At 43.0% G+C, this 23740-nt stretch overlaps 1 protein-coding gene across 10 annotated transcripts in view; it reads right to left on the bottom strand.

Moving 5' to 3' along the window:
* The window catches only part of CEP112 (centrosomal protein 112), a 418686-nt gene that overhangs the window by 76897 nt on the left and 318049 nt on the right, over positions 1–23740 (bottom strand). For all 10 annotated transcript variants that reach the window (XM_059998183.1, XM_059998182.1, XM_059998189.1 and 7 more), the window contains 2 exons: positions 13970–14032; positions 7797–7946 (listed from right to left, as the gene is read on the bottom strand). In XM_059998183.1, coding sequence (XP_059854166.1) covers positions 7797–7946; positions 13970–14032 — 213 coding nt within the window. The remainder of the gene's footprint in view (positions 1–7796; positions 7947–13969; positions 14033–23740) is intronic.

Genomic DNA, 23740 nt, shown 5'->3' with positions numbered 1-23740 from the left:
AGGCATCTGATGTCTTTGTCCTATTATGAAAGTAGTTTTGACCTGGTGGAGCCCCTGAAAAGATCTCAGGGGCCCACAGGGGTCAGGGGTCTGAGGACAACACCTTGAGAACCACTGGTTTAGGTGGTGAAGTGTTTCATACGCCATGCTACAAGGGTAGACTTCATCCCGTAGGCAATGGAAAGTCACCGATGGATTTTAAGAAGCAAACCACATACTCATATCTGTGTTGTAGAAAGATCCCTTTATGGGACTTCCCTGGTGGTCCAGCGGGAAGGAATCCATCTTCCAACGCAGGGGACATGGGTTAGATCCCTGGTCAAGGAACTAAGACCCCACGTGCCGTGGGGCAACTAAGCCCATGTGCCACAACTACTGAGCTCGCACGCCTCAACAAGAGAGCCTGCATGCTGCAAACTACAAAGCCCACACGCCCTGGAGCCCACGCACCACAACTAGAGAGAAGCTTGCACGCCACAACTAGGGAGAAGCTTGCAGCCACAACTAGAGAGAAGCCCACGCGCCACAACTCAGAGCCCGCGTGCTGCAACTAAGAGCCCACGTGCCACAGCTAAGACCTGATGCAGCAAAAAAATAAATAAAAAAAAGAAAGGTCACTTTATCAACAGTTTGAGGGACAGATTTGAGAGGGGCAAGCTACTGGCAGTGATTCTGCAAAAAAGGGATTGTAACAGGCAAAGTCAAAGACATGAAGGTCTAAGAAGGTAGGAGCTAGTGATTGAGGGATGGGGTGTGCATTTGGAAATATGCAGACGTTATTCTAGGAACTGACCTTGGGGAGGGAGGGAGGCAAAGAATTCATTCAAGGGGGCTTCCAGAATCTGACTTGAGTGACTGGATGATGGTGGTACTTTAATTCTTATAATCAGTACAAGAAGAACAGGTTGGGGTGAGAGAAGAGTGGGAGGAAGATAAAGTCAGTTTATGGTGTATGTAGTTTGAACAGCCTGAGGGTCCTCCAAGTGAAACTGTGCAACAGTACGTAAAAATGTGGACTGACCGCCTGCCAGTTCAGGGGACATAGGTTCCCTGGTCTGGGAAGATCCCACATGCCGCGGAGCAACTAAGCCCATGCTCTACAACTACTGAGCCTGTGCTCTAGAGCCCGCGAGCCACAACTACTGAAGCCCGTGTGCCTAGAGCCCACGCTCCACAACAAGAGAAGCCACTGCAATGAGAAACCCAGGCACCACGACGAAGAGTAGCCCCCGCTCACCGCAACTAGAGAGAGCCTGCATGCAGCAATGAAGACCCAATGCAGCCATAAATAAATAAATAAATAAAAATAAAATTTCCATCCTGTTAAAAAAAAAATGTGGATTGAGAGCTCAGAAGAAGTCTGGGCGGAGGTGGAGATTCAAAATTCATTTGCGTGTAAGTTTACATGAGGGGCTGGGATTGTCCAGGGACAGCACATACAAAGAAAACAGAAGAGGCTTTGCTTAACACCAATATTTGAGTGTCAAAAAGAGGAAAAGGAGACAGGGGATGGGAGAAACGGTTTCAGGATGGTTGGTGAACTGGGAAAGCACTGCCATGGAGCTAAGGCAGTTTTCAGAGCCTGTTTACTGGCAGATTAAATCACTGTTCATAGATGCTCATGGTCTCAGACTAGAGAGGGTATATGATTTCCCAGCCCCACTGATGTGGATGGAAATGAAGCTGAGGCTGCAGGGACTTTTCTCCTGCTCATGTTTTGCCCTCCTGTAATCCACCATGAGGAGGACACCCAGGCAGCTACTAGTCCAAGGACATTGTACAGACAAGTAGAGCAGGCCTGAGCCCAATCTAAAGCCTGGAGTCAAAGCACACGAATGGTCCATAGATATGTTTTAAGAAAAACAAATGTGTGTTATGACAAGTCACTGAACTTGGGGGATCGTTTGTTACACAGCATTGTGGCAACTGCTGACTAACACAGGTTCCTTGTTAAGTGTTATTAAGGAGTCAAACAGGCTTCTAAGGTCACAAAGGAGACTGAATTTCCCTCTCCGAGTAAATATGAGTAAAAATGAGTAATGAGCAGAAAAGCACTAAGGCACTGAGATAGGGTAGTAAGGTGGACATAATGGGAAAAAACCCTCAAGGGCTTGTGGTGAAGGAAACAAACATGACTCTGGAGACACTACAGCATTTCGTGACTTGACTTCAGAATCTGCCCATGTCCCCAAATTGCTACTTTGTTAGGGTTAACAAAGCCCCAGGACTTCCCACTAATACCACCAACTTTGAAGACAAGGACACTGTGTGGGTAGCCACAGCTTTCTCCTCTTCTGGCTGTGGAATGGGTGGGAAAACAGGTAGAAGTCAGGGCTGTCTACCACTGAGGAAAGTGAAGGTGTCCAGCCTTCAGGACGACACACCAAGTTGGGATAATCCAACCCCCAATGGATTCTGTGATGCCCCCCCCCCCACCCCATTAAGGTAGTGCGAACTCAGCAACTGAACAGTCAGCCCAACCAGACTGCAGGCACGTCTCTACTCCAGCTCATCCTCCCCTTCCCTCGGGTTCCAGAAAACACAGAGACACTACAAATAAGTGTTACTGGTGCAGGGGAGATGCGCTGTGTTTCAGAAACATTTGATATGGGACGTTGAACGTTTAGAGGGACCTGGTTAACTGCTGAATGTATCCTGGTTAATCTATTAAACTTACCAGATAAAGAAAGACTGCTCCAGGAATCCCCCAGAAAATGCAAATCACTGACGTGGGGGAAAGCTCAAACCTTGCTCAGCCTTCTCCACAGCAATGTTAACTGCTAGATGAGCCATGTCTAAGTTCTCAGGGGAAACAATGAAAACAAGTATATTGTGCCATCTAACGTGTCATTCAAACATACAGGTCACTGGCAGACATTCTTTTTTTTTTTTTTTGCAGTAAGCGGGCCTCTCACTGCTGTGGCCTCTCCCGTTGCGGAGCACAGGCTCAGGACGCGCAGGCTCAGCGGCCATGGCTCACGGGCCCAGCTGCGCCGCGGCATGTGGGATCTTCCCGGACCGGGGCACGAACCCACGTCCCCTGCATCGGCAGGCGGACTCTCAACCACTGCGCCACCAGGGAAGCCCAGTACCATGAATCTTGAAGGAACTACTTGACCATGAAATCCAGCCAATTAAGAACCACATCAAAGTAAAACCTTCGGGAATGGAAGTGCAAAAGACTGGGGTATAAAAGGCCTAGTGGTAAGCACCATGTCGTTCATGTCCTTTAAAGACAGCATGGGTATTAAACTAAGGGCTATGGTTAAAGACAAACTGTGAATATCGTAAACCCAGACGCTGTAAAGATACAACACAACCCCAGGCAGGAGGTGGTGAGGGGGCGTAATGGGAACGACTGTGAGTGTTCTAACCTACTCAGCAGCCCCGAATCAAATTCTGCCCAAAAGTTTAACAATTCCTCCCGTTTTAGTCTAGCTTCTTTCATCAGCTGAATTTAAGTAAAATTAACTTGAGATTTTTCTAAAACTAAAAAAATACCGGATCTAGAGTATTAACCCATTCTGTACGTCTCTCTGGCCTTCCTTCTCTTTTCTCCTTATATGTAGTCGGATATCTGAAATGATGCTCATCTTAATGCCAAGATGGCTATTTCTGGGTGATGAAATCTGTGGTGACTTTAAATATTTTTACCTTTCTGGCTCGCTGCATTTTGAATTATTTACGAGCATATGCCATTATCCATTTTTTACAAAAATAGAGTAGATTGTCTTTAAAAATATGCCCTGATTAGTTAATGACCAATGTTGATTCTGGGTGGTAGGAATATAGACACAGGTTTTCCCCTGTACCGTTTTGTGCAGGTGAGGGGTAAGAGGAGATGGCGCTGGACGCTGGGCACAGACCACTGCTGGGGATCTACGTGGCCTCACAACCTCTTCCCCTCGCCCCTCTGAGAGGTGGTGACCGTCTCCCCTCCCCCTGGCTCGGGGCTGGCCCTGGGACCTGGCTTGACCGACAGAATGCGGTGGGAGCGCCACTGTGAGCCTCCTACGGTAGCCGTAAGGGAGGCGCAGGTCTGCCCTCACCGACTTGAACCCCACTCTAGACAGCAGCTTCCACGTACAACCCCCTATGCTACCCATTGAGCAGAAGACCCGCCCAGTCCAACCCTGCCCACATCTCTGATCCACAGAGTCGTGGGCACATAACAGAGCTGTGGCTTTAAACTGCCCAGTTTTGGGGTGATTTGTTCTACAGCAGAGAGAGCTCTTCTTAGAAGCTTGACTCAGCAGGTGAGGAGTGGGCTAAAGCAGGAAGTAAGTGATGAAGACCCTTTGCTCTCGAGGTCGGGTGCACCGCGGCACGAAAGAGGCGCTCGCGGGACCGGGCTGCTTCTGCTCTAACTCCTTCTGCGCCCCAGGAATTCCATTCTGTGAGAGGCCTCGCTTCTGAGCCACAAGGCTCCTGCCTGCTGTGAGTCTCGGCTGCGTGATTCCCTTATGACCACTGGGTTCCTCTGGGCTAACGAAGGCTCTTCCTTTTCTACCAGACACTTTTTATTGTCTCTTATTGTAAAACTGTTGTTATAACTTGAAGTATAGAGCTAAGATAAAAGAAGAAAATTACCACAAATTCCACCACTCAGAGATATAACCACGAGTAAAATTCCGATGTGTAATTCCAGTCTTTTTTTCTCTTTATATGTACTTTTTTTGGGCAAAGATGACCTCGTATGTACCTACTGTCTTGTAAACTGCACTTTCATTGACAACTGTCTCGCGAACATCTTCAAGACCCCTAAATATCCTTCTCCAACATCGCTTTCAATATTGCTTAGTTTTCAGCTGATGTGCTACGGTGGAGAAGAAAGTATAGCAAGGAGACCGAAAATGCCGGTGCTGTGAATGCCTTTCCCATGACGGGAGATCGATGAACAGGTATGAGAGAAATGAGTGAGTGCTAGAATGAGCATCTTTTTGGCTAGCTAAGGCTCCGTGCAAGTTTTTAACTGCCACGTAGGGCGAATTCTGGAAATGCGTCAAAGCCTAGGCACGTCTCTCGGGCAATGTAATAATGGTAGGTATTGCCAAATTATTCTCCGGAGATGTTTTATCGTGTCGCACTACCCCAGACCGGTGGCCCTTTAATTGGGTTTCAGCGGCCTCCACTCGATACCTCCGTTTTCTCTGAAGACTGACTTTAATGAAAGGGTTCCTTACCCACGGGAACACTGAGGCCCCCGCCGAGTGAGCGCTGGGCCTTCTGTGCACTCTGTCCTCCACCCAGGAAGTGGGGTGAGGCACACTTCATCACGAGCACACACACTGTTCTTACAGCGAATATTTAAACACAGGAAGACCTAATACTGCGAAGTATCAGGTCCATACGAGCTTACTTGAATGTACATGTAGGCAAATGTACCTGGTCTCAGAAAACCAAATACAAGCCTCGGGGTGACTCTGTCTCTCTCTGAGTATCTCTATCCCTCCATGTATCTGCGTGTACAAAACACTCACACACAATTAGAATGTCCAGATCAAACAGCTGTTGCAAAAGTGCTGTCATCATTCAGGCAGACAGGGAATCAGAGTGACGACACCCTGACTTGGTTACGCACTTGGTCACCAATTCACTTTCACAGACAATGTAGGTGCAGGGGTCTGGTGTAACGGTTAATAGCTGAGGCTGTCAGGTCAGAAGACCATGACTTGAACCTGGCTCTGACAGTTATCTGGCCATCTGACCTCTGGCTGGTTACTTCACCCCAGAGCCTCAGTTTTCCCATCTGTAAGATGGGGATGATAGAAACACTCTTCCTCGTAAAAATTACTCATAAAGCTTAAATGAGACAATGGAACGTGAGGTGAATGAAAATGTTTGGTAGAGAGCCTGGGACATACTACTTGTTGAAGAAATATCAGCTATTATTTCTATTATTTTTTGTGACACAGCCTAAAAAAAATCGTGCAAGGCAACAAGTGCTAATACATTAACTATCTGATATAGGTTAGTAACTATCTGATATAGGTTAGTAACTATCTGATATAGGTTAGTAAAAGAAAAAGTCATTCACTTTATCCATAATCTACGTGAGTGAATCAAAACTCAACTATATCTTATCTACATTGTGATTTTAATTATTTTCACGTACCTATGTTTTGGTCATTATATGTCATAAATATAATATAAATATATTTATGTACATATATATATATATATATATATACTGCCATCTTTGAACTTCAACTTCAGTTTTTATGATTAGACAGTCTGTTGGAGATTAGGGTCAGAATGTTTTTCCCTTTTAACAGGTGAATGGATTAAAACTACAGAAAAATTAATTAAAAATAGGCAGTTATATTAATTACATTTCTTTCAAGATGTTTTTTTTTTTTTTTCAAGATGTTTTAATCTTTGAGAAACAGTACTGGAAACTCTGTTGTTATGAAGTAAATGAATGTTCCCCTTTTGCATATATTGGGATTCAATTACTTATTTAAAATGTGGAAATTACCTACCACTCGGTATCTGGGTATCAAGTGGAAAAGAAACTCACGTAAAATGAAATTTTTATATAGCAAAAGAATTTAAATAAAGTTGTAACTCAGTTCATGCAAAGCAAAACAGTTCTACAGATCAATGAGTACTTCCTCTGCATCTATAAATGAAGAGTTTCAAAGATTTGTAAAAATTACCAGAATATGAAAAAGAAACATCTTTTTTTGTCTCATCACACGTAGGGGGAGAAAACGCTCACAGATGGAAAAATACGGGAAAAATCTCATTAACGACAAAACAAGTCGTCACCTCTAAAGTGAGGAGGCTGGATATACTCGCCTCTAAGGTTTGGTCCGTGTCTTAAGGTTTCTCTTGTATTCAGTGCTGTCCAGGCTTAAAGGGTATATACAACAAAGCAACTGACGTTAACACTGACTTCTCCCTAAATTACTCAGATTGCCTACAATAGGCTAGAGAAAAGAAAGATGGAGGGATTAGGCAGAAAAAGGCAGTGACCCAAATGTCTCTTATTTTTCTTTGCTTTGTATGATCACATACTTCAAGCATTGTTATAACAAAGCAAAATCACTGAAAAATAATCTTTTGCTGGGAATTCTTTAAAAAGTGTTTTGTTCTCTTTTAAATCTTATTTATAAAGGTTTCCAGATGCTTATCCTCACAGATTAAACACAGCATGATGTAGACACTTACAAAAATATTCACTGCTATGAAGCCAAGAAGAAACTACTTTGAGATCTAACTGCCTATCACCTAAAGAATCGGGGTCCAGGGGATTTTCTGTTGCTATTAAAGGTGTGATCCTCTGAAGCCATTGGAAACAACCCTAGGTTCTCAGCAGCAACGCAGTACGGTGTCCAAGCATATCACATGGTTGGCATTCCAAGCCTCCAACAGGTTCTTTCTCATTATGCGAATCCATAATGAAAGGATGTGGGCAGAGAACAGAATGTAAACTGGAAGCTGACTTCTGAATTCATTAGCCAGCAGTCCTTGGCTAACACAGTCATTCTAATTTCAAGAGACAGCTCCAGAGTGGTTCTCAAGAGAAAGGACAGGGTATTTTTCAAATATTTGTTCAATGTGAATGGACTGGGCTCGCCCAAAATGACTTTTTCCGCTGGCATGTGATCTTTTAGAGGGAAGGCAGCCTGAGTCACTGGCTACATCAAAGTTAGAGTCCAGTGAATGGATTACTGCAGGCTGTGTGAGCAAGCCAGATACCTGCATTCATCCGCCCACTGCTGGGGTTTCAGCCCTCCTTTTAATTACATTAAAGCAGCTGGTACCACTGGTTACTGGGGTCTCCAGATTACCTTGATTGCTCGGTCATTATCTCTAATCAGCTGCTTCTTCTCATCTTCAAACTTCTGTACAACGTCCTGGAGCTGCCTTTCTGCAGCGAGCCGCTGCTGGCTGCTCTCCTCTTTCAGAGAGGAGATGGTCGTCTGAAGCTCTGCTATGATCTAAAATGAAAACAGCATGCTGTAGCTTCAAATTCTTCAGTGAGAGGCCTCTATTTTATATGTATTTATGCTTCACCAAAGAATGGATTTGGCAAAACTCTAGTCCACAAACTAAATATTTTCAATTAATGTATCACACACACTAACGCATGAAATTCCACACAATAAAAGACTATAATAAAACTGTGAATGGTGAACAACTGCTGAACCAAATATACTTGGAAGCCGTTCCCACTATAACATTCCACAATGTTTACTCATCAGAGGAAAGGACATCTGTGATCTCAAAACTATGAAATGTGTCAGGATTCATTTTACTGAGAAACATACTTGTTAGAGTGAAAAAAAACTATTTTGCCTTTCATAATACTTTGAACTCTAATAACCAAAGAAAATCATGAACAGAGTTCATGGTTCATAGTTACCTAACTCTACACAATGACTTTTGAGTGTTTACTAACGCTTGTGCACTGTGCTAAGCACTTCGGTTCCTGTGTCAGTTACTACTGGGCGACAAGCACTGTCACTGCCCATCGTTTATAAATGGAGAGACAGAGGCAGTGCAAGAGGTCAACCCGTGACCTTGCTGAAGATGCCATGCGACCAGGGGACAGGCAGGATGTGAACCCTGCAGACAGGTCGAATGCTGTACTAGTCGGTTCCTCTTAACTAGCTACTACTTTGTCTTCCTTTTAAACAAGGTTTTGGTATTGAAGCGAAGTTTATTATGATACAGTTCCAAATAGGTTGCTTTCTTCCTAACTGATGTATATCCACGAAAGTTTATTTTTGGTTCAAATGAGTCATTTCAGAGGCTCCCGCAGTATTCTCTACATTTGAGAATCGGGTCTCTCCATGACTGGGTTCCCTCCATGGTCTCAAAGTAAATCGGATGAGGGACCTTTTCTTTAATAGGTTTACTGAGAGCACTGCTCTTCCTTTGGTTTGGATGTATCCATTTCCTTTCAAGTTCAATAGTGATGGACCTTTCAAAAGCAGGAAATGGTTGTTTCTTCTAATAAAAGAAGCAACCTTGGTCCTGGGTTAGAACTTTATGCTGTTGGGTCTATAGGAGAAGGGCTGACTGGTGAGAAACACTGAGCCAGTTAGTACTAGATTTTCCTTGAAGCTCAGTTTTTCAACTATTATTTGATGACAAAACTAGATTACAGTATCATAAGGCAGTAACCAGAAAGTGTCTGGAGTCTTCCAGATGCTATAGAAGCATTAGTTGTTACTACTGACATAAGTGCATATTTACCCAAAAAAGGAACATTTAGGCTTTGAGAAGTGAGCAAACTCACTGTAACAAAGGTGAACACTTAGAATTTGTAAATAATCAAATATAAAACAAGTGTGACATAAATGACAAAATATATTAATATTTTTAAATGCAAATCTGAACCTTCTGCAATGAGAAGAGGGATTCATTTACTGAGAATGAAGATGTTTTCATCTGTTTTCTGAATTTGGATTGAGTGTTTCCATTCTGGCTGCAATTCAGTTAATTCTCATAGCACTTCTATGAAACAGGGAAGGTTAAATTCTTAGAGTAAATGTCAAAAACTGAGGCGCAGAATAATCAGCTCACTCACAGTTACAGAGCAAGGGGAGCTGGAGATAAGAAACAGCCAGATTTCCTTGGCCCAGCATGAAACTTAAGAGCGATATTTTATAAGAACATGGGGCCAAATAGTAAAAATAACTATTGCAATGACTAGTGCAGTGTTTCAAGTTGAGTAAACTGAAACGTGGTAGAAGTGGTGAGTTTAATTCTGTAGTGTGTTCAGTGTGTGTGCGTGTGCGCGCGCACGTGTGTGTTTAGTTCTGTCACGCAATTTTATCACGTGTAGATTCGTAGACCACCACCACGATTACACAGCGCATTTTTATGGTACAAAGTAATTTTGTGTCTTTAAAAATTAGTAAGATTTAGATTCGCTTCTAACTGACCAAGACTGAAGGTAAAAAATATTTGGGGGCTCTTCAAATGACCACCAGGACATAAGACATGGCTCTCTTCTTTTCAGAAGATTTATGACAGCGTATGTCAAAAATAAATAAATGCAGGTTTTGGAAGGAATGACGGGTGAAGACCAGGATGCTCTGAGGAGAACACACTCGCTTTTGTGTAGAAAATGAAGCCTTAACACCCTTTGCGGGAATAATGGAATTCCTTTGGGGAAATAATGAGATTATCTTTGGCAAGTTATATTTTAAAACTTATGAAGATGATATAGGGAGAGTGTCAAAACACTTCAGGTGAAATACCTCATATAGATAAATGAATTGATAGACTGATAGACATGATGGATTTAGAGAGGCGGCTGAAATATGGATAATATTGGAAGCAGATTTGAGGTTTACTTGAAGATTGAGAAATAATCACACTAACTAGATGAATTAGGTCTTGGCTGTAGACCTAGAGTATAAGACAACAGACTATTCCCTCCTTAGCTCAGGGCACACAACTGGCACATGATAGATATTTAAGTATTGGAACTATAATCATAGTAAATAAGAAAAAATAATTCCCTGGCAAATTATATTGAGATAATTTAGTCTTTTCACAGAGTAATAATGTAAAACGTTTCTGAGAAAAAGAAAAACTGACCTGTGCAATCATAATCAAACGCCACAGGGTTTGACTGAAGCATATTAAAAATCGTAAGACAAAATGCTACCGCTCAACTAAATGTCTATCCTGTATTAGCTTCAGAGAAAGAAGTGGATAAGAACATTTCCATATGGATATTCAAAGTTAAGATTTGGGGAAGCAAAAGGAAACTTATTTGGGGCTAATACTGTAAGCAACCTAACCAATGAAAGCTGTAATATTTCATCATATTGTTAAGCAATTTCTACTTTGCATAAGTGTCAGTGGGCTTATTAGGTCTTAAAAATAACAGGATTCTAAATAGAGGTTAAGATTTCATTTTTAACTCTCTTGCTTTTTAGATCATAGTAGAGTTTGAGATTTTCATAAAACTCTTCTTTAAAATACACTGGACAAGGCATACATGGCAAGGTTCGGCAAACATTGAAGATCCCTAGAAAATAAGTGGAAGAGGGGCACCCGTGCCTTCTGGGTGGCCACCCTGAAGAGTGGCAGGGAGGGGGGCATATGGGCACGGGGCATGAGCCCAGGCTCTCATCTGCGCCAGTGGGAGCTTGGGGGCCACGTGGGGGGACGTCGGTCCCTCGGCGATGGGCAGGCTCTGCTAGCATTTCTCCGCAGCTACCTACGTTCCTGCAAAACCGGCGATAGTTTTCTTCGAAAAATGGCCTCTAGGTAAGTCAGCTGAGTGGGGAAAACCACATGAAAGATGAAAAGGCAAGGTGAATATGTAATATTAAGATAAAAAAGAACAAATACGCGATTCTGATGGAAGTTATATTGGGGAGTGTGCTCAGAGATGGCGCTACCGTTGCCATCAGGGTGAACACCGCGCGACCCAGGAGGGGCGCCGTCCTGGGCCTGTGAGCGTTCAGAGTGCATGGTCTACTAGGTCCTGGGGCTTGATAAAACCTTAAAGGTTAAGTGACTTCCTTTAAGGGAGTAAAATACTATTTTCCAAATTTAACCTGATGCTTCCCTAGGTACCAGTGTATTCATTACTAATGTGTGCATCTTATTACTTTTTTTTTTTTTTGAGAGAGAGGGATTTAGAAGAATCTGATAAGCGGGTAAGCAGCTTTGCTTCGGGCACTCTCCTCAGCGAGACGTGAGTTAGAGGTTCCAGCAGACCATCACTGGAAGACGGCAGACGTCCGTCCGCAGTTCTGCTGTATAAGGTCTATTTTCAAATAATCTGTTTCTCTGAACTGACTTTATTATAGACAAGTGTTTCTCAAATGCCAGTTCACAGATATAAACATATACATATATTTATATGCATATAAATATTTATATTATTCAGAGGTGGGCAAACAAAATGTTTGTAATGTAAGGTCATCCTACCTCTTATGAGAAGGTGGACTATCGTGTATCGTGTTATTCTATCTTTTCTAGGATTTTTCTTTTTAGGTGTTGCACTGCCCTTTCATTTATGAAGGGTGGCCACAGCACAGGACACCAGCTGATGTCTGCTCCTACCTCCTTCATGTCCGTACACGGGGAAATATCCAGCAACCCTTTGCCTCTCCAAATTCTGGAGGGAGATTTTATCAGTTCTTGAACGCCCAGAAATAAATTTCAAACACATCATTTCTTGCTCCTTCCATACATTTTTCATTCTTTGCTCCCCCTTTCCTTTCTCCACTGAGATTTCACAGGCTCCTGTAAGAACTAATGGCTGTTAAATGCTTTACCGTGTCCTAGGCCCTGTACCAAGCACTTTTCTGGCATTGTGTTGAGGTAAGTATACTACTCCCCCATTTTACACATGAGGAAACTGGATTCCAGAGAGAGCAGGTCACTCGCTCAAGGTCACGTAAGTGGTGGGGCTGGTATTCGGACTCAGGTCTGTGGACTCCAAAGCTTAGGCTTTCTTCCCCCCAACTTACATTTAATTTGCTTTAATATGGACTAATCAGGCTTCTTCACACCTTCCTTTAGGTAAAACTCAAATACTCTCAGTGTTCAAGCATTTCTACCAGCTGTTTTGTACCTCACTTTTGGTCTACCTCCGCCATTTAACATAAAGCAAAGTAAGCAGGATGTAAGGGTATGCCAGCTGGGTTTTTTCACGTTTTAGTTTCGCTTTTGGAGTAGTAAGATTTCTTTTGATTATCAGAATCTTTCTCAGTGGATTAAAGAGGATATTTCCCCATGTTATTGCCTGGAATAATGGCCCTTGAGACATCACCGTCACCTTTTAGATAAACACGTTCGTCTTCACTTAGACAAAGACTTTTTGCTTTCCTAATGGGATGTGAATCATATAACACATGCACATTTTAGAAACAACTGTAGAACCCAAGCAATTTCACAATTATCGGCAGAGTTCTGCCGTATCAAAAGCGTGAGGGGTTGGGCCAGACGTGGTGGTGTCAGGTTAAGACCTTCCGTTCCAATGTCCAAGACAGGCTGGGTCCTGGCTTAGTCACTTGCTAACCTGCGTGACCTCACCTCTCTGAGCCTCAGTTTTCTCAAACGGAAAAATGGGGCCAGTAATAGTTTCTAATCCCAGAGTTCCTGTGAATGAAACTGAATGAATCAATATGATTAGTGCCCCATAAACTTCTTAATTTCATTATCGTTTTGTTGTAGCCTTGCTAGTACCACCACTGTGTACGTACATTTCAGCTGACGGCCACATCTCACTATACATGGCAAAAATACTAAGAAAAACTGATTTTAAAAATCATCAGATATGATGTCCACAAAGTGAAATGGCTTCATCTATCCATCTGTAAGATGAAAATTAGCATTTTATTTATTCCACAATGACTCATACGACTAAGGAATGTTTGGAATTCCCTAGATGACGCCAGAGGACATCATTATAACAGCTTGTGCAGAAGGACTCCAAGCATCGTAAGTCAAGTAGAGACAAGTGTTCAGTATTTGGCCTTCTACTACAACTACTATAGTAACAGCATCCAGCAAGATGTCAATGTTGGCCCTTGTAATTCTTCTTTTTCCCAAAAGGAGTCAACAGTTGAGCTGCTAATTTAACCCAGTATATTTGCCATTTTGAATCTTGTTGTTAAGCAGTCTTTAGGTGCAGCAAAATGGAATACTGCAAAAAAAGCACAGATGTATCAAACCGCTTACATCACAAAGGTAGGTGTGTCTCTCCAGCCCTTGTGAAATACGTTTCAGCCTGGACTTGTTCAAGTACACAGGCTGGTTTTACAATATCTGAGTGTGTGTGTGTGTCGGTTCAAATGGTTCAGTATGCTGATTTTAGAAAGTTGAGACTGAAATATTAACAGCATCTGCATACTCATCGAAAATATGACACTAATCCATAAAAAACGGAAAAGAATCACATTTAGCTCTAAAGTACAAGTGCTTTTATGGTAGGTTTCTTTCTTGTTTGTTTTGGTTTTGCTCTTTTTTTCTTTAAAGCTCTTACCTGTGAGGATTTGGCAAGCTTCTGAGTGTATTCTTTCTCGGTCTGCTTCAGCCTGCTGTTGGCCTGAAAAACACATGCAATGAACACACACACAGTGACCTGTGAGGTTGGTATCTCTCGCACACGCCTATCACCAGGCAGCTGGGATGGCTGCCAGCTGCACCGCCCTTCTGGGGCAGCCAGAAAACCACAGGGCTTGCCTTTGATCTAACGCCAACTATTCATCACTTAAAAAGCAAAAAGCAAAAGAGGAAAAAAAAAAGATCTCTCCTGCCAATTATTAGACAAACACAGACTTCTGTGGAAAGAGAAAGGGAGAAGGAGAGACAGAAATAGACCCAGCAAACGTGTGTGAAGTCAGGGAAGAGAGGAAACACAGGAGAAGGAAGAGGAAACGAGGGGAGAGGGAATCGGAGGTGGGGGAGGGAAGACGGTAAATTTAACACTCTTTCCCTTAGTTTAAAGAGAAAAGAACTAGACCCTCCTGGTGGAGGCTGATAGGAGATTTTAGACTCACTGAGCCAAGGTCTGAGCCCTACTCTGCTGACACACAAGAGCTCTTTTTTTGAAGTGACAGATACATCTAAATCAAACAATTTCTACGGCCTGGAAGTAGGGAGGCCTTCCCAGAAGAAGTCCACGTTACTTAGAACTCCACGATCTCCTTTGCCACCCGAGTTCCCATCCTTTGTGTGTGACCTGCTTTCCGTCTCCCTGGAAGCCTCAGGATCTGCACTTTATCCTCCGTGTTCGGAAATGTCGCGGTGACTTGCCCTAGCCGGGCCTTTTTTCTCATCCATTGTGCAGGCACTAAACAGGCCCTTTCAATCTGCGCTCGTGTCCTGCATTTCTAGAAAAGGCTTTGGTCATTTCTCTCTTAATTTCCTCTCTTTTTCCCCCGGTCTCTTTCTCTCTCGTCTCTCTGTCTGCCTGTCTCTGCAGCTCTGAATATTGGACCTCACAGGTTTAGCATCTTTTTCTTGTTGTTTCTATCTTCCATTACTTTGTCTTTTTGATCTTTTGTAGCAATTCTCGACTTTAAATGTTAAACTTTGTATTGGATTTTAAAGACTCCGGCTGTCCTGTTTGTAATTTCCAAGAGTTTCATTGTTGCTCTCTGAACACGCCATCACTCCCCATTTTTAACAGACGAGGAAGCTGTGCCACAGAGAGGTTAGGAGAGCTGCTCAGCGGCGCATCTAGGAAGCGATGGAGCCAGGACCCGACCCCACGTGGCAGAGCACAAGCGCTTCACCGGCTGGAACACACGGCACAGGGCGTCCCAGAGAATCCCACTTCTCCGAGGTGACTGATTTCATACACACCTATACAATGTCTATACCTACACACACACATTTAAATTTTCTTTCTGTTCTCTAGAGTGTCTGTATTTTTCTTAGTTCCTTTTATTTCTTTGCTGTACCAGCCGGTTTTGGCCTCTGTTTTTCACTTTAGAAATTGTCCTCAATTTTTGGTGATCTTTGGTGTTCTTTCTTGTTTAAAGTGTGGCCCTCTAAAACAGGCAGGCTTGGGGACAGGTGGAGTCATCACAGGGTATCACTAAGGCTCCTGGACTCTCTCATACCGGTATCTGACTGGACACCCTTCTTGGACCCTTTTGCCCAGAGCTGTGCCCCCTGGTTTACCGCCTGGCGGCAGACGTCGGGCTGCCAGGGTGTTCAGAAGGGTGCCTAGATGTTCACGATACTGATTCCTGTACAACCCCGTTTTTTTTTTTTTTTTTTTGTGGTATGTGGGCCTCTCACTGTTGTGGCCTCTCCCGTTGCAGAGCACAGGCTCCGGACGTGCAGGCTCAGCGGCCATGGCTCACGGGCCTAGCCGCTCCGCGGCATGTGGGATTTTCCCAGACCGGGGCACGAACCCGTGTCCCCTGCATCGGCAGGCGGACCCTCAACCACTTGCGCCACCAGGGAAGCCCTACAACCCCGTTTTTATTTTAACCCTGAGCTATACCTGGGTCCCCTCTCTCATTCCATCTCTCCAGGGAGCAAACCAGGGGTGGACATGGAATAAATTCAAAGGCTGAAGCCCTAATACCAGTGTGATGGTATTTGGGGTGAGGCTTCAGGAAGTGACGAGGTTGTGGGGGTGGAGCCCTCATGAATGGGATTAGCACCTTTATAAGAAGAGGCCAGTGAGCTAGTTCTTTCTGCCATTTGAGCCTACAGTGAGAGGATGGCCGTGTGCAACCTGGCAGAGGGCTCTTACTAGAACTGGACCACACCAGCACCCTGACCTCCAACTTCCAGCTTCCAGAACAATCAGAAATAAATTTCAGTCCTTGATAAGCCATCCAGTTTGTGGTGTTCTGTAACAGAACCCAAGCTAAGACAACAGCCGTGTGACTTATGAACTGAAGTTCACAAGCAGCTCTCTAGAGTTTATCCCATAAATCTCTTCGCATCTATAATGGCGCTGAATACACTGGGTAGTTTTGTTTTTTCCCGACTAGAGAGGGCTTGTGACTATTGCTGTTTTCTCTACTAAATCACCAGCCTCTATTCTAGCTCTATGACTAATAAAGCCACTCTCTACTACAGAATCGAGGCCACACGGGGCCTCATGAGGGTTATTTGTCTTGCTTCACATCCTGCCAATACTTTTTAATCAAAAAATGCTGTTGATAAAGTACTTGTTGCTTATTTAATAGAGCTCTTACCCGGTGGCACACACTGTTCTAAAGGCTTTAAAAATACTTACTAGAAAATATGAAAATTATAGTGTCATAAAGGTTGTTACTTTTCCCCAAAAAAGTTGGAGTCAGAGAGGCTGGTTAGTGTACGACATCCTGTGACGAAGATGCAGCTACTCTTCGAGAGTCTGAGGCTACTCAGCCCCAGAACCCCACAACCTCAGATAGAGTCTTTTACAATTAACCACCCAATTCATGCATCCATTCCAGGCAACCGGGACTAGAGCAGCGGACAAAACAGACAAAAATCTCTCCCTACCTTTATGGAACTTCTAACCTAGACAGCAATCATATAACTTATCAAAGTGATAATATTTTAGATGGTGCAAATGCTATGAAGAAGGATAAAGCAAGAAAGTGAGACGGGAAGTGAGGAATGGTAGGGGGTAGTCTACAATTTAAAAAACATATTAGTTAGGGAAAGCCTCACTGAGAGGGTGATATATGAGCAGAGACCTGCAGGAGACGAGGGAGCCATGGTGAACTCTAGGGAAAGAGCTCTCCAGACAGAAGGAGAGCCAGTGCAAAGGCCCCGAGGCAGAGGCATGCACAGTGTGTTCAAGGCACAGGGAGGATCTGTGAGAAGCATCTCCCTTGGACAAGATGAGAGAGAACGAGGGGCCAGATCCTTCATGGTGTTTGTAAGCAGCTGTAAGGAACGTGCGTTTTAATATGAGTGAAATGGAGAGTCAAGGAGGTGTTTTCAGTACAGGAGTGACATGGTTTCACATGAGTATTCATACGATCACTCTAGCTCTTGTTTCGGGCAAGAATCAGGCAAAGAAGCCAGTTGGGAATCTACCGCAAATAATCCAGACGGTGACAGAAAAGCTGGTGAGAAGTGGTCAGATTCTGAGAAAGATTTCGAAGTAGAACCAACTGGAAATGCTGCAAGATAAAAAGATGAACCAAGGATGACTGCAAGATTTTTGTCCTAAGCAACTAGAAGAGTGGGGTTGTCATTAACTTACATCAAAAAAAACTACACGTGGAACAGATTTTGGGGAAAGATCAAGAGATTGGTTTTGGACACATGAAGTTTGGAGATGCCTAATGGACACCTCGTGTTGAGGTGAACATTTGAATATGTTCAAATGTTCTGGAGTCCAGAGGAGAGGTCTAGGTTAGAAGTATAAATTCAAGTGTCACTAGTATATAAACGGCAGGTAGAACTATGCTACTGGAGGAGATCTCAAGGCACTGAGTGTGTATCCAAAACAGAAGTCTAAGAATCCTGAGCCCTGCGCCTGCAGATGTCAGGAGGCTGGAGATAGGGAGGAAAGTAAATGGAAGTAATGGCCAGAGAGAGAAGGAATCAGGAGCGTATGGGATCCTGAAGCCAAGGGAAGAGAGTGTTTCCAGGACTAGGCAACTGTGTCGGGCTCTACGGGGAGTCATGTGACATGAGCGTGTGGAGGACAGCGGTGGCCTGGACATGAGTGATTCTGGTACAGCACCAAGGAGGAAAGCTGGACCGGAGGGAGCTCAGGGTAGGAGGGGGAACTGGAGAAGACGAGACAAGTTGTCCACAGTTTTGTTACCAAAACAAAAGGAGAGAAATGGGCTGGAAGTTGCCATTTTTGGAAGTGAGTAAAGAATGGGCTGATGATTGATTTCTTTTTTACAAGACGAGAGAGCAGCATGTGTGTAAGATGATGGGAAAGGTCTGGCCGTAGAGAAGGAAAAGACAAATGATGCCAGAGACCTACTGGTGGCATGTCCTGGAGTGAAGGAGAAGGGGTGAGTTCTAGGGCACAAGGGGACAGGGTGGCCTTTGCTGGGAGTGCAGGTCAATTATCCCTGGTACAGTGGTGGGAACTTCTCCGTGGAGCAGGAGGAAAGATTCCTCAGCGAAGCATGAGGATGGCAGAAGAGACTGTTGGGAGATTTGAGGTGTGAGGAAAGGGTATGAATAGCCATGTCATAAGTGGGAAAGGGAAGAGGCTGAGGAATCCGGTATGAGCCCCAGGGCTCCAGGAAGTATTAGGGCCCACCCGACATTACCAGTATGAGTTTAAAGTGCGGCCAATGGGTGAGATATGAACACCTCTAGAAGCTGCCAATAGCAACATGGAGCAGAATCAACACTTTGGAGAATAATGGGAATAACTGAAGAAATACAATGAACTTATCAACCTTCAAGGTTTTTACTATTTATTTGATTCTAAATCACAGTTGTCTGGATTTCTGAACTCTTCTTAGATGAATCTGAAAAGCTCCAGTTTAGCATGGCTGAAAACTGATAGCTCATTTCTCATGCAAAGTGTCTCTACAACAGCTTTGAATAATTTTATTCTCAGGATGGTTCTCACCGTCCGTTTTATTTCCATACATAAACTTAGGTTAGGGTTAGCTCTTTTCATCCAAATCTTATTTTTACAGCTATCATTACTACTTAGAAATACAATTTTCTTTCTTTTTTTTTTTTTGCAAAATATATATTTCAATTCAAAGTGAATCGACAGTAATACACCATAAATTCTTATTTTGACACTCACCAAAATAGTCACCTGGAAAACCCGCTTTTCGTGACAAAGTACAGAAGGCTTGGTCACATTTAAATCACTGAGAACTAGAGGGAAATACTATCGCAAACCGTAATAGACATTTACATCCATAAAAATCTTCCCAGTCCTTATTGTAATATTGCACAGTGCAACTGCTACAAGGCAAACTAGTGTAGCATAGAAGTAAAAGCAAAAACGAACCAAAGAAAGAAAGCCACAAGTCTAAACCTGTTAAACAGTTAACAGTTCAAACTTAGTAATCAAATCTATATCATTGGGTTCTTTAAAACAAATCTTCCTACACCTTGCAGTGTATGACTTAACTTTTACTTAACACAAATCAACTTTAAAATTAGTAGTAGAGATTTTTAAAATGAAAAAGTTTTGCTACTACAGTAACATATTTAAACACCCTGAAGGAAAAGAAACGAAATATCAAGATATTTGATTAAAAAATAATTTGTAAATTAAAGTAGTATGCAAATACGCAACTTGGAAGTCATGCAGTGTTTTATTTAAGAAAGCAGTAAAACCAAAGAAAACTGGTAAAAATGGTTTTAAAGACAGTACAAATTCTTTTCTCAGTATGCTAAATTTAGACTTTAGCAGGATCTTGGATCTTTTTTTATCTTCTTAAACACATGAAAAGCACGTGATTAGAAGAAATACAATTTTCAAACAATCATCTGTAGCATGACCTGAACAGATGAGAGGAAAATCATCATCTTGAAAGGAGAAAGTTGTTTTGTTTTCTTATCTCCGGCTCTTTCTCTCTGCCCCGACGTGTGCTTGGCCTGCCCTCCGCCTCCGTCAAGCACTCAGTCCCCTCTGCTGTCCTCAGGTCACTCTTCTCTGCTGAAGAGCCCAATGTGTTTGTTTCTCTATGTTATTGCCATCAAAATCTTGGCTTTAAAACCCCTACTGGGGCTTCCCTGGTGGCGCAGTGGTTGAGAGTCCGCCTGCCGATGCAGAGGACACGGGTTCGTGCCCCGGTCCGGGAAGATCCCACATGCCGCGGAGCGGCTGGGCCCGTGAGCCATGGCCGCTGAGCTTGCGCTTCCGGAGCCTGTGCTCCGCAACGGGAGAGGCCACAACAGTGAGAGGCCCGCGTACCGCAAAAAAAAAAAAAAAAAAAAAACCCCTACTGGAAAGGAGCAAAGCAAACAGTTTCACAAAGGTGTCGATGGTTGTTAACCATCTTAATTGCTACTGTTTCTCTGCAGGTCTTAATTCAAAAAAAGTCTCTCGGGGCTTCCCTGGTGGCGCAGTGGTTGAGAGTCCGCCTGCCGATGCAGGGGACACGGGTTCGTGCCCCGGTCCGGGAGGATCCCACATGTGGAGCGGCTGGGGCGCTGAGCCTGCGCGTCCGGAGCCTGTGCTCCGCAATGGGAGAGGCCACAACTGTGAGAGGCCCGCATAACGCAAAAAAAAAGTCTCTCCTTCCTTTTTTTTTTTTTTTGTTTCCTATCATTAATGGTGAAACTTCAGGCATTCATGATTTCCAGGAAGGTGATGTGGAGAGAAGAAGATTAGGAGACTCCCCTAGAATACTTATACTCAAGGCAGCCCCAGATCTTATAAAGAGAAATTTCTTTAAAATATAATAGCATACATTTCTGAATTAAATATTTGTTTTTAGGATTTAAAAGAAAGATGCTTCTCAGATTCTTGAAACACAGCATAAAGCTCAGTGCACTGTGCAGTATTTCCTGTTCAAAAGCTTTGCAGGCATTCATCTGAAGCTTCTTCAAACGCTGTGAATACAGTCATGGCCAGCCGGTGCCAGATTTTCATATATAAGTGTGTGCTACCCTGTCAACAAAAGTACTCAGAGAATTCATAACAAACACTTATATGTAATTTAATATATTTACAGAACTTTCAGACTTGACAATCTCTGCATTCTACCTTAAAATAAAAGTATAAATTCAGAGTCATAAACAAAATTCATGATTTCCATTTGGGCCATGATAGAGTAACTGGGGCCATACTTAATCGGCTGTAGTAAACAGCCAGAAAGCTGGACAAGACACAGGAAACACAGCTTTAGGATGCTGGGAAACAAGAAGCACAGGATTGCGACCCTGTGAAGGGAAGGGAAGCAAATGCGACAAGCCTTACAATCACCCCTGCTTCCGTCGCAGGGCACATTCTGGGCCTGAACACAGGGAAAGGGAACCGAAGCACAGCATGGCAGTATTGTGAGTGGAGGAAACACAGACTGGAGTTTGGGAATCTGAGGAAGCTGGAATTTGTAGGCACCGAGTCCTGGACAGGAGGAAGCCATGTAGAGAAGGAGCTTCAGAATCTACCTGGTTTCCTCTTGAGTCTGTTGCTGATACTTTGGGTACGTAAAGGGTTAAGTTCTGTAAGGCCAAGTAAACAGCGACTGGTGAGCTTTAAGATGAACAACTCCCAAAGCTCACCCAAATCTGGGAGATATTTGAGTTTTAACCGGCCAGAATGAAGAGTCATCACGGAACATACACAAAGGCCACACTTTAGTCATGGGGTTAAACTAGCCTTAGAGTAAAGAAAACCTCAAGTCAGTTCTAACAAAGTTCAAGAACAAGCTTCAGATGGGTCAGACTGGTCACCTGCAAGTACTTAATTGCTTCCTAAACAAAGCCAAATAATTTTTAAAAGAAGTCAAGAAAACCCAGCTTCCAACAATATACATTTTACAGTGTTGATCATCCAATAAAACATAACTGAACACGAGAAGAAGCAGGAATATGTGAGCCGTAAGCAGGAGAAAAATCAGTCAACAGAATTAGACCTAGAAATGATAGAGATGGTGGAATTAGTGGACAAAGATCTTAAACTACCCATTAAAAACAGACCCAAATATTTAAACAAAAAAATTGAACACAGCAAAGAGAGAGATAGAAGTATAAAAAAGAACTAAATAGCCTAGAGCACAGTAATATACTATCTGAAAGGAAAACTTCACTGGTAGGATAGACAACAGATTCGGCATTATAGAAGAAAAGACCAGCGAATATGAAGAAAAAGCATTTTAAGTATCCAAGTGATTGTCAGAGAGACAAAAGACTGGATTTAATGAATCTCTGAGACTATATCACATCATCTAACATACGTGAAATTGTATACCAGGAGGAGAAGGTTTGGGAAAATATTTGAAGACATAATGGCTGAAAATTTTCCAATATGAAGAAAACTATAAAACCACAAGTTGAAGATCAATGAAAAACAACAAAACATAAACACAAAGGAAATCACATCAGAAACATCATAATCAAATTGCAAGAACAGAAATAAAGTCTTAAAAGCAGCCAGAAAAAAAGATACATTAAAAAGATTGGAATAAGGATATTTCATCTGAAACTATGCTAGTCAGAAGATAACATAATGAACCTTTAAAGTGCTGAAGGCAAAAAAATCTGTCAATCTGCAATTGCATAATTAGTGAAAACATCATTCAAAACTGAAGATGCAATACAGATATCTTCAAACAAAAAATCTGAGAGAATTTGTTACTAGCAGACATGCACTACATAAAAGGTTAAAGGCAGTTGCTCAGGCAGATGGAAAATGATGCTAAATGGAAACCTGGATCAACTCAAAGGGATAAAGGGCACTGGACATAGAAAATACGTGTGTCAATATAAATTGTTCTTTTTCTCATTTAAAATTTCTTTTTAAGACAATTTACTGTTAAAGCAAAAATAATAAAAGTATATTGTGGAGCTTACGATATAGGTAGAAACAGGTATAGGGAAATGGAAGTATACTGTTATTAAGATACTTACATTTTATGTAAACTGGTATAATAGTATGTGAAGGCAGATGTAACAAAGTACATATAAAAAATGAAGAGGTAGGGCTTCCCTGGTGGCGCAGTGGTTGAGAGTCTGCCTGCCGATGCAGGGGACATGGGTTCGAGCCCCGGTCTGGGAAGATCCCACATGCCGCGGAGCGGCTGGGCCCGTGAGCCATGGCCACTAAGCCTGCGCGTCTGGAGCCTGTGCTCCACAACGGGAGAGGCCACAACAGTGAGAGGCCTACCTACCGGAAAAAAAAAAAAAAAAAAGAGGTATATCTAATATGCCAATAGTAGAAATACAAATGGCAAAATAATAGATTGAAACCCAACAACATCAATAATCACATTAACTATTATAAATGGTTTAAAAACTCCATCTAGGGGCTTCCCTGGTGGCGCAGTGGTTGCGAGTCCGCCTGCCGATGCAGGGGACACGGGTTCGTGCCCCGGTCTGGGAAGATCCCACATGCCGCGGAGCGGCTGGGCCCGTGAGCCATGGCCGCTGAGCCTGCGCGTCCGGAGCCTGTGCTCCACAACGGGAGAGGCCACAACAGTGAGAGGCCCGCGTACCGCAAAACAAAACAAAACAAAACAAAAAAAACAAACAAAAAAAACTCCATCTAAATCACAGAGATTGTTGGACTGGATTTAAAAGAAGGTGTAAAAAAAAAAAGGTGTAACTACATGGTAATTTCAAGATAAACACTTTAAATATTTTAAAATGTTAAAATTAAAAGGATGAAGAAAGATGTACCACACAAACA

This window comes from Delphinus delphis, chromosome 19, assembly GCF_949987515.2.
Source record: "Delphinus delphis chromosome 19, mDelDel1.2, whole genome shotgun sequence".
Taxonomy (NCBI): domain Eukaryota; kingdom Metazoa; phylum Chordata; class Mammalia; order Artiodactyla; family Delphinidae; genus Delphinus; species Delphinus delphis.
This window is presented reverse-complemented; position numbering and strand designations above follow the sequence as displayed.